The following is a 17816-nucleotide window of genomic DNA, read 5'->3' as shown; positions in this document are numbered from 1 at the left end:
CCGGGCACCGAAGGGGGCCCAGCAATGACTCGCGCTGAAAGGGAGTACTCTGTTTTCACTCTGGTTGTTTGTTGTACACCGCTCCTTTCCTATGCCATCTCCAGGCATTGCAAATCGTCATTGCCGGGCACCGAAGGGGGCTCGGCAGTGACGCACGCTGAAAGGGAGTACTCAGTTTTCACTCTGGTTGTTTGTTTTCTTGTTTGTTTGTCCGGGCGAAATTTCGGTACAATAGTGAGCAAGTACTTTCTCAAAAACGGTATTTTTTGTTTTTTGATTAATCAATTAATTGATTAGTTATTTAATTATTAGCGATTAATTAAGTACTTATACATTTCCTTTCTCTTCTGGCCATTATCTCAGGCACCTTTTGAGTTAGGAAGCTGATATTTGGACAAGCCAATGACCAGGTGATTTGGCTGCAAAGGCTATTTTTTATTTATTGATTAATCAATTATTTAATGATTCGATTAATGAGTTACTTAATTTTTCTAAGTTCAGATGCGGATGAGTGGTGGTTTAGGTATTCTATTAGCCAATTGATTAATTATTTTACGATTATTATTTATTTCTTTTCATTATTAAGCATTTATTTATTTTTCTTTCTTGTCTGGACAATATCTCAGGCACCTTTTGAGCGAGGAAGCTGATATTTGGACATGACAGTGACCAAGTGATGTCCCAATACAGTCTTATGAGCTGCACGGCGGTATCACCGGGCGCTCTAAGGCGCTCCGGCAATGCCACGCTGGAGGATATTTATTTATTTGGCATGGGGGCGGTGTACTTTGAATGTGTCTGTACTTGTTTGAAGGTTTTTTTTTTGCAAAAATACCAGTGAACACCTAAGTGATATACTATACAACAACAACAACATGCATTTTAAAGGCCATTTTCCCTGCTAGAGCGGGGGTTAGCCTTGCGGTCCCCATGACGATCTTCTCCGTTTTGCCCTATTTTCTGCATCTCTCCTTGTTAACCCCCTTGCCCGCATTTCTTCTTCCACCATCTTTAGCCAAGTCTTTTTCGGTCTTCCCCGTCCTCTGCTTCCTTCTACATTCATTTCCATCACTCTTCTCAACCAGTCACTTTCATCCTTCCTCAACACATGACCAAACCATCTCAACCTGTTTCTCTTCACAGCATCAATCACAGGCTCTATTCCCATCATCTTTCACAATTCATCATTTGTCTTCCTCTCTCTCAACGATACTCCACACATCCACCGAACCATTCGCATTTCCACCCTTCTCAACCTTCGTTGCTGCTCTACGTTCATTACCCATGTCTCGCTCCCATAAATCATAACACTTCTCACACATGCAGCATACACCTTTCCCTTCAGCTTCAACGACACTCTCCTCATCATCAGCACGCCACCCAGTTCCCGAAACTTCTTCCATGCACATCTCACTCGAGCAACCGTTGCCGAGTCTGATCCACCTTCTCCATTCAGCATGTCTCCGAGGTAGCAAAATGTTTTCACACCTTCCAGCTTCACGCCGTCTCCAAGATCCAACTCAACATTTCCTCCATCTGCAGCTCCCTCTGTGCACACCTTACATTTGAATGTAGCTGGCACACTGGTTAATGACCCTCTCAGACCACTACATTTTTGATGAACCCACTCAGCGCACACTATGGTTATATACTATGTACGATGATATACTATGTGATACTATGTCTATACTATGGTTATAATTATATACTATGTTATAAGTGATATACTATGGTTATAATTATTTTTTTCCCTTAAATTTTCAGACTATATATCGCTGGACAATGTCTTTATAACAACTACGGCCAAACACTTCTTCTTTCACTCCTCCCAACCAATCCCACAGCCCTAGTAAATGTGTTGAGTGACCATGGAAACCTGGCAGCAGCTCTCTGTTCCTCCACTCTCAGCTGCAGGGCGTCAAGTCCTTTCGATCATGCACAAGTTGCAGGCTCAAGAAGAGCAAAGTGGTATGCAGCTACATGTGAATGAGATTAATGTGGTCTCAATGAAATATGTATGCATTGGCAGCCACACTTCGGTGGATGATGAAAATGCTTATTACATCCACCACTGAAGGTGGTCAGAGGATGTGTTTTCATCCTTCTTTGTCTGTCTGTGAGCAGGATATCTCAAAAGGTTAAGGACGGATTTGGACAAAACTTAGTGGGCAGGTTCGGTGTGTGACGAGGACAAATTTATTAGATTTTGGTAAAGATCTGGATCCGGATACTAGAATTTTTTTCTCATCTCGATCTCCCCTAAAAACAAGAAGAAAAAGACATAAAATGTTATAGTTGTGGTTTTAGTAATTTTGCCAGATGGAGTTAAAGGCCGTCAGTCGGCCATCTTTGGTCGGATTACAAAACAAAATATTCTGCATATGTATACTCTCATGTGTTGTCTTTGTGCCAAGTTTGAACAAGATCGGTAAATGCGTGTCCGAGAGATGTTTGAGGCCATTGTCAATATTGGGGGGGTTTTGGGTTGTTTTTTTTAACAACTAAAATGGCCACCAGCCTACCAGTCGGCCATCTTTGATTGCATCGCAAAACAAAATGATGCGCATATGTATACCATTATGTGTTGTCTGTGCCAAATACGAACAAAATCGGTCCATACATCTCTGAGATATGTTTGCGGATGGCCGGATGAGACCCAATCCATAAGCCCCCGTTTTGGACAGTCCAACAGGGGCTAATAATCTGAACAGAAACAACAGGTATCGCTACCTGAAAGGCAAGTGGTACCATAATTAAGAGATTTGAAAGAATTGGAGACATCTGGCCTTTATTAAAATAACTTTCAACCTATCTGACCCAGTGGCATCACACAGAGGAGCAGACATAGCTGCTCTTTTGATATCCTGAACCCAGATGCAGATGGGAGCTAATAACGGGAGTCCAACGGGAGCTAATGAAATACACAATTACACCAACCCACACTACAAGTCAAAAACGACCTCTAACAGACATCTTCATATTGTTACTATTGCCACCTATGACAAAATGTCAAAAGGTGTTGTGATGGCAATCTGTAAAAGGATTGTGGTGTTTTATTGTGGTGTCGTTGCTTCCTTGTCATTTCTTCCTACCTTGTTTAGTTGTTTTTTGGGGGGGGGATTCCATCCCTAAATGTTTTTTTCTTTATTCTTCTTTCTTATAAAAAAATTTTCAGACAAAATGTTTTTAAATGTTTTTTTTTTCCCGGGTGGCAGAGGTATTATTCTGAGCCCCAATTAGGTTTGCTATTCTTTCTGCACATGTTTACCATAAACCTATAACTATCCCAATACTCTACACTTAATTTGCAGCTGGCACAGTACTCCATCCCATTTAACTTCCAGAAAACCAAATATTCAAATCACATTTCACATTTTCAACCAGGCTGCTCACCCATAACACTTGTATAAGGTGACAGACAGTACAGGCAGTGGTCTTTAATTTGACATTTCGAAATTTTCACTTTCAATTTGGGCCTTAAAAATGCTTCGATAATAAGTGCGGTTATTAAACTTTACTTTGAGAACAAGTTAAAATATATGGGAATAATGCATTTATTAGTCTTGCCCTGAAGATGTTGCGAGAGTATTGAAATGTGCGCGTGCATCTGTGCGTCCATGACTTTAGATTTTTGCTTTTAATTTTTTTTTCTCTCTGCAACCACTTGTCCAATTGATGCGCACGACTTTAAACATAAGAGGGACTCGCCATGGAGAGCATTTTATTGATGAGTCTGATGCCATTGGTCACATGGTTTGGTAGCCATATTGGATTAGAAGAAGAAGAAAGAACCACCTTTAGAGGCCATTTTTCCCACAGAGCAGGGGTTGGCCTTTTTTTGGGCACCTTGGTGCCCTTTTTGAAGCGATGTTTTATGGCCGGATGCTCTTCCTGCCGCCAACCCTGTTAGTCACCTCTTGCGACACACAGGGTATTACCAGTGAACTGGTATTCAATTTGCCGACCTCAGAAGGATGACAGGCTGAGTTAACCCCCCTGGCATTGATTCAGCGATCGACTGGGATTCGAACCCAGGATCCTAGGATCCCAAGCCGGCACCCTAACCGCTAAGTCAACACCAGGCTTGGATTGAAGGATTATTAAACACCATATTGGATTAAAGGGAAAAAAATTGACATCGCTGAAACAGCTCAACATAAAAAATCGAAACCCAACATATGTCATAAACTCCCCATGTGGTATTTTGTGTGATAACTGTGACATATTGGTGAAGTGGTATTGCAACCATAATTGTTTGAATCAAAATCCTTGTCTGAAATATCTGAAACTTCATATATCTGAGCTACGACCCGGTTTGATAGAAGAATTAAATGTATAACATTGGTCATGTGGTTTGTTGGCCATATTGGATTGAAAATAAAAACATAAAAAATTCTTCTCTAGAACCGCTTAACAGATCGATGTGAAACTGCATGCATATGTTAAACTAGCGATGGGGAATATAGTTTGAAAATTTAAACATCATAGGTCACATGGTCTAGCAGTCATTATGGATTGAAGGTAAAACCTTTATAAAACCGTTAAGAAACATCATCTCTCAAAATGCTGAACAAATGGATCCTAAACATTAAGTGTAACACCAATGACCGATGGGAATACAAGGGTGGTAACTCAAACTATTGGTCACGTGATTTGGCAGTCAGCTTAGATTGAATGAAAAACACAACTGTTCTTCTCTGAAATCGCCTAACAGATCAATGCGAAACTTCATACATATGATTGTTGTTGTTTCGTATGCAACTCGTGGCTGCTGGTTGCATCATTTTCTGGAAGCGCGGCTGTGAGACTGATGCAGCGCCCGTTATCAGTAAGTTGATATCAATTTTGTTGACCTCAGAAGGATGACAGGCTGAATTAACTCATTTGGTGTTATTTCAACGGCACAACAAGGACTCAAACTCAAAAGACGCTAAGATCTTAAGTCAGCCACCTTAACTGTGAACCCAATACCAGGCTATACATATGATTGACGAGCCATAAGAAATATAGTTTACCTTCATTGACGGAATTTAGCTGTGCACAAATATGGTCGTTAAATATCCTAACAATTAATGGATAATCAAAGTTGCGGATAAATCAAGGGCAGCGCGAAGCGTCCCTCCCTTTATATGGAACGGTTTCTCTGTATGCAACTTCAACACGGGGACTGAAAATTCGCTTCTCGCTTTCTACTGGAAGAAATCGGCTGCAAACTATAACGGCACTCAGTAGAGAGCATACCTCCACCTGGTTGGCCATATCACTCAATGGTGAAGAATTACTTTTAAAATTCTACGACCTGGATCCGGATCTGGATCTTCACCAAAATTGAATCGATTCTTCCTTGTCACATACACAACCTGTCCACCAAGTTTCGTCCAAACCCATCCATAACTTTTTGAGATATCCTGCTATGTATCGTTTTTGGCCCCATCTCCCAATGGTGAAGAATCACTTAATAAATTAAAAAATTATCATATCCGAATCCATATTCAGATATTCACCAAAATTGAATCGATTCTTCCTTGTCACATACACAACCTGTCCACCAAGTTTCGTCCAAACCCATCCATAACGTTTTGAGATATCCTGCTATGTATCGTTTTTGGCCCCATCTCCCAATGGTGAAGAATCACTTAATAAATTAAATAATTATCATATCCGAATCCATATTCAGATCTTCACCAAAATCGAATCGTCCTTGTCAGACACCCAACTGGTCCAACAAGTTTCGTCCAAATCCATCCATAACCTTTTGAGATATCCTGCTATATCGTTTTTGGCCCGATCTCCCAATGGTGAAGAATCGCTTAAAAAATTCTAATAGCCGGATCCGAATCCGAATCTTCACCAAAATCTAATAATTTCGTCCTTGTGAAATACGCTACATCTCTGCTAAATTTCGTCCGAATCCGTCCACAACTCTTTTGAGATATTTTGTTCACAAACGGACAGACAGACAAACGGACAGACAGGGGTGAAAACGTAACCTCCATCCACCTTTGATGGCGGAGGTAATTACAGAAGTAAATGCTTTGTACGTCGAGGTAATATGTTCGAAATTTCAACAAAGTCCATTTCCGCATTCTTGAGTTTTATGAAGAAAACCCTCAAATCAACGTTTGTGTCTGTCTGTCTCTATTCGTCCGTCCATCCGCCCAAAATGTGTTGGTGCTCATATCTCAAAGGCTATGCATTGAAACTAGCTGAAACTTGGAATATACATCGGCCAGTGCATCTAATTATTGGCTTTCAAAACAAATTCCACCTAAGTGCCATAGTTTTTGCTTGGCTCATAGGGGCAAACCCCATAAAGTTGGACATAGAAAAACTTAGACTCCGGTAGTAATCAATATAGAATGAATGTGCGTGACGAGAGAATGAAAGAGCCACAAAAAGAATGGCAGCAATTTTTTTTATTTGTATAGGATTTGATTGGTACCGTATTTTATGATGAGCAATGTGAGATGGTTTTCCGTATCGGGCAGGGCCCCCATACAGCCTGTGGGAAATAGCTTGGTTTTTAATTAGTGTAATTTAAATGATGTATGTGAAACGATGTGAAACAAAATGATGTATGTCTGTATTTTTTTTTCATCTGTGGCATCTGATGGCCACTTTCTATGTTCACTTACAGTGACCATAGAAAATGAAGGACATTCTTGGGGGAAATGCCAGGGGCATATAAAAGGCTCCTTTATATGGTATGTGCTATGTGGCAAACTACAGAAAAGAAGGGACATTCCATAGCTTGAAGAAAATGCCAAACAATAGAAAAGAAGGGACATTCCATAGCTTGAAGAAAATGCCAAACAATAGAAAAGAAGGGACATTCCATAGCTTGAAGAAAATTCCAAACAATAGAAAAGAAGGTACATTCAATGGCTTTTGGAAAATGCCAGACAATTGAAAATAAGGAACATTCAAAAAATCTTGTGTACATGCTGCACTACCCTAGTGTTCTTAAGAGGAACCAAATAATGCTCTGGAAAGGTTCATATAAAGGAGCGACAGTGGTGTACAGTGGTGAGAAAAAAAAATTGTGAACCCTTAAGAAATTTCTATATTTCTGCCTAAATGTGATCAAATCTTCATCTAATTCCCAATAGTAGATAAATAGCATCTGATTAAACAAATAGCGCACAAAAAAGAATCTACTTTTTCATTTGTTTATTGAGCAAAATGATCCAACCTTAAATGTCTTTGTTCAGAAAAAGTATGTGAACTTCCAGGTGAATCAGCTCAATTAAGGGGGTAATTACAGTTAGGTGTTTCAATCAATGGGATGACCATCAGGAGTGAGTTTGGGTGGCCCTGCTTTATATGAAGAACATAAACTTTGGCAGTCACCATCAGAGTCTGGTCTTCATCACACAAGATTGTGGATGCGTGTCATGCTTTTCATTTTCATGTCATGCATTTCATGTCAGAGATTTCTGAAGACCTCAGAACAAAAGAGTTGTCGTTGCTCATCGGTCTGGAAAGGGTTACAAAACTATTTCTAAAGGTGTTGCGCTCCAACAATCCACTGTCAGGCAGATAGTGTATAAATGGAGAAAATTCAACACCATTGTTACTCTTTCCAGGAGCGGTCGTCCAACGAAAATCGCTCCAAGAGCAAGGTGTACAATAATCCAGGAGGTCACAAAAAAACCCAAGGTAACGTCTTTAGGATCTGCAGGCCTCTCTTGCATTGACTAATGTCAGTGTTCATGAGTCCACCATCAGGAAAACACTGAACAGGAATAGTGTGCATGGGAGGATAGCAAGGAGCACATCACTGCTCTCCAAGAAGAACATTGCCACCCATCTAAAGTTTGCGAAAGACCACCTGGATGATCTAGAAGGTCATTGGAAGAATGTTCTGTGGACATATGAGACGAAAGTGGAACTTTTTGGCGAAAACCAAACGCTGCATTCCAATATAAGAACCTCATCCCAACTGTGAACCAAGGTGGTGGGAATGTCATGGTTTGGGGCTGCTTTGCTGCCTCAGGACCCAGACGGCCTGCCGTCATTGATGGAACCATGAATTCTGGATTGTACCAGCAAATTCTTTCGGAGAATGTCAGGGAATCGATCCACAAGCTGAAGCTTAACAGAAAGTGGGTCATGCAGCAAGACAACGATCCTAAACTCACAACTAAATCTACAACAGAATGGCTGAAGCAGAAGCTATTTTGCACTTTGGAATGGCCAAGTCAAAATCCAGACCTTAACCCAATTGAAATGTGGCAAAACCTGAAGCGAGAAGTTTATGCAAGAAAGCCCACATATACCTGAGTTGAAGCAGCAGTTCTGGAAGGAGGAATGGGCCAAAATTCCTCCAAGCCGATGTGCAGGACTGATCAAGAGTTACAGGAAACGTTTGGTTGATGTTACTGCTGCTTCAAGGGGGTTGCCACCAGTTACTGAATGTAAAGGTTCACATACTTTTTCCGACAAAGAAATTGAATGTTGGATCATTTTGCTCAATAAATAAATGAAAAAGTACATTATTTTGTGTGCTATTTGGTTAATAAGGTTCTCTATCTATTATTAGGACATAGATGAAGATCTGATCACATTTTAGGTCAAATTTATGCAGAAATACAGAAAATTATAAAGGGTTCCCACTTTTTCTCACCACTGTATGTGACATAATTGGGTGCATGGATGACACGGGTATATGGGCTATAATAACAGTGGGTCATAATGGTAGCGTGTTCAGGTAACGATGGTATTTTTGTTCAGAATGAGTGTGCGAGCCGAGACGATGTGCTCTCCGGAGTGTCGTTCTAGTTTAAGTAATATTTTGCTATTTTGGCCAAATGCGGAATCATTATTTTCTATACAAGCAACGGTACCCGCCCTACGGGTGGAGCTTCAATTGGGAGGCCCAAATGAAAAGGCAAAATATCAGAAATTGAAGGCTTTTTTAAAATTTTAAACGATTTATATGAACATCCGTTAAATCATATCACATGCAAATCATCAAAATCTAAACAGTATTTGTAGAATTTCAATAAAAGCCACATCACTGTTCATATCGGTAAATATTATTCCATCGTGTTTGGAAAATTGGATAAATTGGAAAAACAATATAGCCTATTTTACTCCAGGGGGTCCCAGGATTACCCACCCAAATTATCGTTGTGATTGGTGCAGCCGTTTTTGCGGTACCTGGGAACAGACGGACAGACAGACTTTTGGTGAATTATAGTAAGATTTATGTCAATGCACAGCTAGTTATTTTACAATGTGAATGGCTATTTAATATGAACCATCTTCAGGTTGGATGTCATGCAATTATATCAAAATTGATGGATTTGTGGAAATGACTAGCTTTGCTAGAAGCTTCTCTTGCAGAAGAACATTTACCACTGAATAATTATTCTTGCTCATGAAGGCTAGTGTCGATCTGCATTGGCTGACAGGTACAACAATGGACAGACTGTTGATTGAGTTATGCTAACTGCCTTGGGAAGCAAGAAGCTGATGTTTTGGCTATTAACCCTTCGTCGGAGTAAAAGAGGGTTTTCGGAGTTCTTTTGCTCAGACGAAGACTTAACCCCCAAAACGTCATGGGAAAATCGACGTATTTTGTACCTGTGGTCCTAGAATTATGAGCTTTATGCTCAGGTATCCTAAGTACAAAGTTGTAACAAAAAATGTCTGAAGGAGGGGGAAAAGGATGAAAAATATTCTCACCTTGTTTGTTCTTCATTTGAATGCAACCTCATTTAATTTAATGAATAAATGGCAATTTTATTTCATTTTATCCCTCTCCCCAGGACCAACTCAACCCAAAAAGCCTAAAATCACTCGACCTAGAGATCCTTTCCTTTCCGGGCCTGCAGAATTTTCTCCAATTGTCCCAATGTTATTCACTCCACATGAAACTGTGGAAAACATCAACATAGACCACATCTCAGATGAATCTTTTCAAAGGACTCCAAATAATCCTATACACATTATTGCTGATCATCAACTAAAGGAACCTCTGACCATGAACCCTACATACAAAATACCAGTACAACCCGAACCATATAAAGCCAAAGCACTTCCCCATTTTGGATCACCATGCTGTAGTTTTATTGGACCTACAAATTTTGTTGTCACAACACCAAGAGGGTTTCCATTTTCCAAATCGATGGACCACAGGGCAGCAACGCCCACAACCAGTAAACTGATCAATTCAGCCATTGCAAGATCTCAAGGCTTAGTTGAGAAAATACACTGTCAGATCATCAAGGATGTCAGGGTAGGGCAGCCATCTATAGCACTGACAAATTCAGCCAATTCAAGACCTCAAGGCTTAGTTGAGAAAAGACCCTGCCAGATTATAGAGGATGTCAGGGTGGGGCATCTATCTGGACCACTGATGAATTCAGCCAATTCAAGACCTCAATGCCTAGTTGAGAAAAGACCCTGCCAGATTATAGAGGATGTCAGGGTGGGGCATCTATCTGGACCACTGATGAATTCAGACAATTCAAGACCTGAAGGCCTAGTTGAGAAAAGACCCTGCCAGATTATAGAGGATGTCAGGGTGGGGCATCTATCTGGACCACTGATTAATTCAGCCAATTCAAGATCTCAAGGCCTAGTTGAGAAAAGACCCTGCCAGATTATAGAGGATGTCAGGGTGGGGCATCTATCTGGACCATTGATTAATTCAGCCAATTCAAGACCTCAAGGCCTAGTTGAGAAAAGACCCTGCCAGATTATAGAGGATGTCAGGGTGGGGCATCTATCTGGACCACTGATGAATTCAGACAATTCAAGACCTGAAGGCCTAGTTGAGAAAAGACCCTGCCAGATTATAAAGGATGTTAGGGTAGGGCAGCTATCTGGAACACTGATAAATTCAGCCAATTCAAGACCTAAAGGCCGAGTTGAGGAAAGATCTTATCAGACCATCAAGGATGGCAGGGTGGGGCAGCAAACCAGACCAATGATAAATTCAGCCAATTCAAGACCCGAAGGCAGAGTTGAGGAAAGACCCTGCCAGATTATAAAGGATGTTAGGGTAGGGCAGCAAACCAGACCAATGATAAATTCAGCCAATTCAAGACCTGAAGGCCGAGTTGAGGAAAGATCTTGTCAGATCATCAAGGATGGCAGGGTAGGGCAGACATCCAGACCACTCTCAGATGCCAACTGTGGCTTGGAATATCAGAGTGTCTTCACCTTGCATCCGTCGGAGCGATTGGTGCTGCTGTCAACGATGGAGAAAGCCGAATTTGTGGGCCTAACGCTGGTGGAGAGTGAGGCCTGCTACAACATATTCAAGCAGGTGTGGTTGAAAGACAACAGCAAAAATCACACAAACTACCCTCATGATAATCTGCTATTCAATGATTCACTTGTGCTTTGCAAAGTATGTTGAGTAAGTCAACCAGAATTTTTGGACAGCTGATTTAAATGAAAATAATAAAAATCTGGGATATTCTGGAACATCCCAATTGAAGCTCAAATGATGAGCTTTTAAAAGATGTTGCAGGTGGATGGTTAAATTAAGACACACACTTTTTTTTTTCTTTTTTTTTTGTATACAAGGTCGAGGCTTGTGTAAGAGCTAACATTGATCACAAAAAAGACAAACTGACATAAAACATATGATAAAGGGAACGGGAGAACAAGATGGAGAGCAGGGACATCGGGAGATCTGTGGGAGGGAAAGGGCTTGGGGGGAGGAGGCATGGGAAGGGGGTGGAGGTGGGTTTGCGAGAGTGGTGGAGTTTAAAAAAAACAACACGTGGACACTGCTAGGACTTCCAGGAAAGAAGTCGGTATTTCAAAAAAGTGGATCTGGGGTGAATTAACGGGGGTAGAAAAGATCAAGGTTTTGGATGGGGAAGGATAATAGATGGTGGTGGACAGCCGTTTTAAGACCTGGTGTTGGCTTAGCGGTTAGGGTGCCGACTTGGGATTCTAGGTTCCTGCGTTCAAATCCCGGTCGATCGCTGAATTCATGCTAGGGGGTCGACTCAGCCTGTCGTCCTTTTGAGGTCGGTGTTGGGATCCTCGGATCCTGGGTTCGAATCCTGGTCGGACTTACATGATTACATAATACATGAGGAACCTATGACACAGAATATGAGCATATGTAAACTATTTGGACAAAGGTGTCTCATTTCCAATCCACAGGATGAATTGATGTACAGTACTGAAGTTACTACCTGTGGATGTTACTTTTTGATTGGAGGGAATAGTTCAGCACTTATGGATAACTTCAATATGCAATATGCAGTATAAACAAGCTCTCCACATGAATGAAAATGGTCATCATGTTAATGTGACACTTAACCCTAATCTATTTGATACCACCAATCAAAATAATCCTTCATGGAATTTTTTTGGCAAAAAACACACCTTGAAATGGTGGGACTTTGAATACTCGTGACTATGTCTGGGGAAATGACAGTCATGAGTATCTAAAGTCATCCCATCTGGCAGTACCAAAAATGATGTCAAGTAAAACAGCATAAATGACCAACAAGTTAATGTCAAAGTTCAAAAAGAATAACACTAAATTGTACACGATTTTATACAGGGGAACTCTCTGACGTTCTCTGGAGTGATGCTGCTGATCCAGATGAAGTTCACCACCACTGCAACACCTCAATCTGGCTTTTACTTCCTGCCCTTTCCAAACCCTTCCAAAGAAGCCGAGACAAATGACGATGACTTGGAATTTGCTAAGTATAATCTTCTTCCTCTGATTTATGTTAACATTGTCTAATCTCAAATGCTAGCGATTCGGATGGTGTGTATAACTCAAGATTGTTTCTATTTTCTTTGCTAGTTATTTTCCAATGCAGTGTGATATCCTTGTAGTTTGTTTCCTTGCGTTACATGGAAGTTTTCCATCCACATACAGTCGTGGCCAAAAATATTGGCACCCATGCACCTTTTTCAAATAATGCACCATTTCTTCCAGAGAATTGTTGAAATTAAAAAATATTTTGGTATCCACATATGTATTTCTTTGGTTTGCAGTGGAACAAAACAAAAAAAGCTGAAAAAATTGTAAAATCTTAGCTTATTCGACACAGAAATCATAAAATGGCCCCAACAATATTATTGGCACCTTTTAGAAGTTGTTAGAAATAATTAGATTTCTAGCAGTCGAGTCTCCTTTATTTTGGAAATGAACTCACCTATGGTGAGTTGCAGGTGCCTGCAATATAAAAAAAAATCACGCATTCAACCAGTTTGAATAGAGAAAAGGGGTCATTCTGCTGTTTTGTGTCACTGTGCGTCACCGAAATGAGCATGGAGAAAAGAAAGAAAACCAGAGAATTGTCTGAGGAGGTCAGACACAAGATTGTAGCCAAGCACGGCAATCTCAAAGCTATAGTCCGTGGGCTGAGTAGGGTTTACATGCACCCTCCCCCCCCCCCCCCCCACAACTTAACTTCCCGGGTATTGCCATGTACCCCCCACCCTAGGGGCTAGGAAAAACCATGTTAACAGAAAAAAACTCATTCCCAAGGTACCTCCCACGCATATTTTGATGTTACCCCCCCTGTGTCAGTGATTTCCGAAAATTAGGGGTAGGCGAAATTCAAATGGCCATAACTTTTTACCTCGTCATCCTATGGTTGCATATGACCCCTCAAAATGTTTGTCCTGGGACACACTTTACAATGATATGTGTTATATGCAAATGAGGTCACTAATGAGGTCACCAGAGGTCAAACTATGAGGGAATGAGTTTTTTTTTCTGTTAACATGGTTTTTCCTAACCCCTAGGGTGGGGGGTACATGGACATACCCGGGAAGTTAAGTTGTGGGGGGGAGCATGTAAACCCTACTCAGCCCACGGACTACTACAAGTCCATCTAAAGAGACATTGATGTTCCTGTGTCCACCGTACGTAATGTTATCAGGAAGTTTATGGACCATGACACAGTAGCCAACCTCCCTGGACGTGGCCGCACGAGAAAACTTGATTGAAGATTGCAGCGAAGGATCGTTTGAATGGTGGAGAAAGCACCTCGATCAACTGCCAAACAGATTCAAGCTGACTTTCACACACAAGGTACGACAGTTTCAACTTGCACCATCCGTCGCCAACTCGGTGAAAGGGGGTTCTATGGTAGGAGACCCAGGAGGCCCCACTGCTGAGAGAGAGACACAAGAATGCCCGACTGGAGTTTGCCAAAACACACCTGAACAAGGTGAACACACCTTCTTCCTTCTTCAAAATTTCTTCAAAACACACGTTCTTCTCTGGGAGAATGTCCTGTGGACAGATGAGACCAAATTAGAGCTTTTGGTGAAGCACATCATCTCTATGCTTACACAAAACAAAATGAAGCCTTCAAAGAAAATAACACCTTCCCTACAGTCAAACATGGAGGAGGTTCAGTGATGTTTTGGGGTTGCTATGCTGCCTCTGGCACTGGGTGCCTTGAATGTGTGCACAGCATCATGAAATCAGGAGATTACCACGGCATTTTGGAGCGCAATGTTCAACACAGTGTCAGAAAGCTGGGTGTCCGTCGAAGGTCATGGGTCTTGCAGCAGGACGATGACTCCAAACACACTTCAAAAAGCACCCAGGAATGGTTCAAGGAAAAACGCTGGACTGATCTGAAGTGGCCAGCAATGAGTCCAGATCTAAATCCCACTGAACACCTGTGGAGAGATCTGAAAACAGCAGTTTGGAAAAGGCACCCTTCAAATCTGGGAGAACTGGAGCAGTTTGCACGAGAAGATTGGGCCAAACTGCCAGTAGAGAGGTGTAGGAAGGTCATTCATGGCTTTAGGAAGCGCTTGACTGCAGTTATTTTGTCCAAAGACTGTGCTACCAAATATTAAGTCTAGGGTGTCCATAATTTTGTCAATGCCATGTTTTCTTATTTTCTTATTTAAAAGGATATATTAAGTTCTCAATCAAAAAGAAAGGTTCTGTAATATTAACAGTGAAATAAAGAATTGTGGAGAGAAAATACGTTTGTCAATTTCAACTTATTTTTTAGAGAAAATTGTGAGTTATTTGAAAAAAGTGCAAGGGTGCCAATATTTTTGGCCATGACTATCTAACCTAGTTCAGCTTTAATTAGTTGTAAGTTCTTGTGGGATTAGGCACATGGAAGATGTCGCAGTTAAATAAAAGCCAATTTCCGATTTGTTTTTAGTGCAACATGAAAGATTAACGATGACTTGTGGGAGAGAATATTTGCCAGGTTGATCTGATTTTAAATAATGGATTTTATCAACTGAAAGCCAATAAGAGTTTCCTGCTTGCCACCACCTTTTAGTCCCTGCCATTTCCTATTTGTATTCCTGATCTTTACTACATCCTCGATGACTACATACTACATCCTCTGTTCTCAGCTTTCTACAATTCCTGTCTTTGTGGCATGATGTATCCATGTTTTGTCATCCCACTGTTTTCCTCTTGTTCCTTTTTGTCTGTTGATACATGGTTCCCTCCCACCATTCTGCTCTTCCTTGAGCCTCGGTACCTGTATCTGGGAGTATGATAATTGTCATGGGAGGCAAGGTGCGACACTGATTTTAAATATATTTGCTTTTTCATCTCCTGTTATTACTCCTCCAGGCTGGTGCTTCTTAAAACCCTTCACCACGATGGCTGCGTCTCATGTTTCCATGCCCAGGAGCTCATGAGGACTATCCTTCAATGTCCTCAGTTGTCACTCACCTGGAGGGATGGTGAGGTCAAAAACACCAGATATTGTAGAACCCCAACAATTCGTGGGGGATATGTTCCTGGAAAATGTCGAATTCGTGAATGTTGGGCTGGCAGGAAGATGGTTTTATAACTGTCATGTGCGCGGCTAGTGAGGGATACTTTTGCGCCCGCGAATACATGAAGCACAGGGCTGAAAATGGAGAAGCAGGTCACATTTTATGAACCGTGAATATGCGGAATCCATGAATATTGAAACCGCGAATGTTGGGGTTTTACAGTAATTAAGATGTCACTATTTTCCTGTTTCTTTGAAAAAAAAAATTTCTCCATTTAAATTACTAAATCTTTTTTTGAAAACTAGTAATTTTTCATCTCCATTTAGTTTCCTGGAATCACCTGAGTGCTCTCTTCAGATATTACGACACCCAAATTGTGCAATAACTTTAAATATTATCAGCCTTCTATATAACATTTCATTGCAGCTCGAGGATGGGAAGTCATGGATCCGGAGGTGGCTTCTTTGCTTCTGGACCCAAACCTGCATGCACCTACACTGGAGATCTTATTGAACATCCATCTGGAACAGGTCTTGCCAGACCTGAAGGTGTTGGAAACTTGGATTCTTTTTTTTTTTTTTGAATTGTCATCGCTTGATCACTGGAAATAACATCAACATATTAATTACTTGAGTTTATCCTTTACGTTTTACTTCTTCAGAGATTATCTCAAGCCAAGAGGTCTTGCACTGCCCTGAGCTACTTGCCTCAGTTGAGCCAAGTCCTGCTTGACAAGTTGAAGGTTAATGGAAGTTGTTTCATGACCGGATAACAAGATTATCTCTTTGAACGACATATTTATCAAAATCAAATCAATTTGTCCTCGTCATACACCCAACCTGTACACACTTTCATTTCTTGATCATTGGTCCAGATAAGATTCTGATCGTCAAACCATGAAATTAAGTGTGTTGAGCTCTTTCTCAGTAGCATCCGTTTCCATAGTGATTGCTCTGTCATGGCAGAAGGAGAATCAGTGGATTGTGTTTCGTGAAATGGAGATGAAGCTTACGCCGGTCCTTGCTGGTGAATTCTTACAAATACCTTTTCTTTAAAAAAAAAAAGAACTTTTGAGCAAATTACGATCATTTATTGATTAAATGTTTGTTTGTTTGCTTTACTTTGTAGCAATGGAAACATACCGGTTCCATTTGGACACAGAATGTCTCAACAATTCTTCTCGAGCCCTTTCCGTAAGCTTAGTCTGCTTGATGTTTGCTTTCTAGTAGTTTTGGCAATTTTGTGCGCTCTTATCATCGAGCTGAAATGAACTTCATGAAATGTATGTAATTGCCCTTTTGTTTGTAGCTCAATTTGCATAAGCTGGAGTGTGAGGCCCACCAGGCTGCAGGTGAACCCTTCCTTCTTACGAGCAATGCACAGCTCAGAGAGGTAGGGAGTTGTCAACCTTTTCCATATTCATAGGATTCCTGTCCCATTTTGAATTTTAAAATTCTCAAATAATTCCTCGATATTCACATCACTGCTATTACCACCTACAGGTTTTGTTTTTGAAATGCTATATGTCTTTTGAAAAAAGTTTATTTCCAATGCATTATCCTTGAATCTACTTTATCCATTTTGTATCCCCAACACAGATCCTTTTCAACAAGCTTAAGCTGAAGGATCGCTGTCCCAATAAAAAATTGCAAAAGACTGGGATAACCAAGCAGCAGTCTACATCGGAGGCTGTGGTGAATTAAATTGTCTCTTTTTTTAACCTATGCCACCAAAGGTGGATGGAGGTTATTTATCCACCGCTTGTCGTCTGTCTGTTTGTGAGCAGGATATCTCAAAACGTTATGGACGGATTAGGCTGAAACTTGGTGGACAGGTTGGGTGTGTGACAGGACTAATTGGTTCGATTTTGGTGATTATCAGGATCCATTTCGGTGGCGGAGGTTATGTTTTCATCCCTGTCTGTTTGTCTGTCTGTCTGTCTGTGCACAGTACTATGTCTACACCATTGCATATAGAATCGCCATACTTTACACACATACTTGTCTTGCCCTGGAATAGACTGTGCCCAATTTTTAACTCTCTCGGCCCAACGCCTCCATTATGACGTCATAATTCGATAATTCGACAAGTACAAAACTTCATCCAATCAA

General features: G+C 40.9%; 1 protein-coding gene across 1 annotated transcript in view; it reads left to right on the top strand.

Moving 5' to 3' along the window:
• The window catches only part of POLN (DNA polymerase nu), a 94621-nt gene that overhangs the window by 27878 nt on the left and 48927 nt on the right, over positions 1–17816 (top strand). The window contains exons 2-11 of the mRNA XM_068099144.2: positions 1845–1968; positions 9774–11278; positions 12539–12687; positions 15557–15669; positions 16132–16253; positions 16367–16447; positions 16671–16731; positions 16834–16898; positions 17014–17097; positions 17304–17399. Of these exons, the coding sequence (XP_067955245.2) occupies positions 1869–1968; positions 9774–11278; positions 12539–12687; positions 15557–15669; positions 16132–16253; positions 16367–16447; positions 16671–16731; positions 16834–16898; positions 17014–17097; positions 17304–17399 (2376 nt within the window). The 5' untranslated portion in view covers positions 1845–1868. The remainder of the gene's footprint in view (positions 1–1844; positions 1969–9773; positions 11279–12538; positions 12688–15556; positions 15670–16131; positions 16254–16366; positions 16448–16670; positions 16732–16833; positions 16899–17013; positions 17098–17303; positions 17400–17816) is intronic.

This window comes from Myxine glutinosa, chromosome 1 (genome assembly GCF_964187855.1).
Source record: "Myxine glutinosa chromosome 1, kmMyxGlut1.1, whole genome shotgun sequence".
NCBI lineage: Eukaryota > Metazoa > Chordata > Myxini > Myxiniformes > Myxinidae > Myxine > Myxine glutinosa.
Note: the sequence above shows the minus strand (reverse complement) of the source record. Positions and strands in the feature narration are given on the sequence as shown.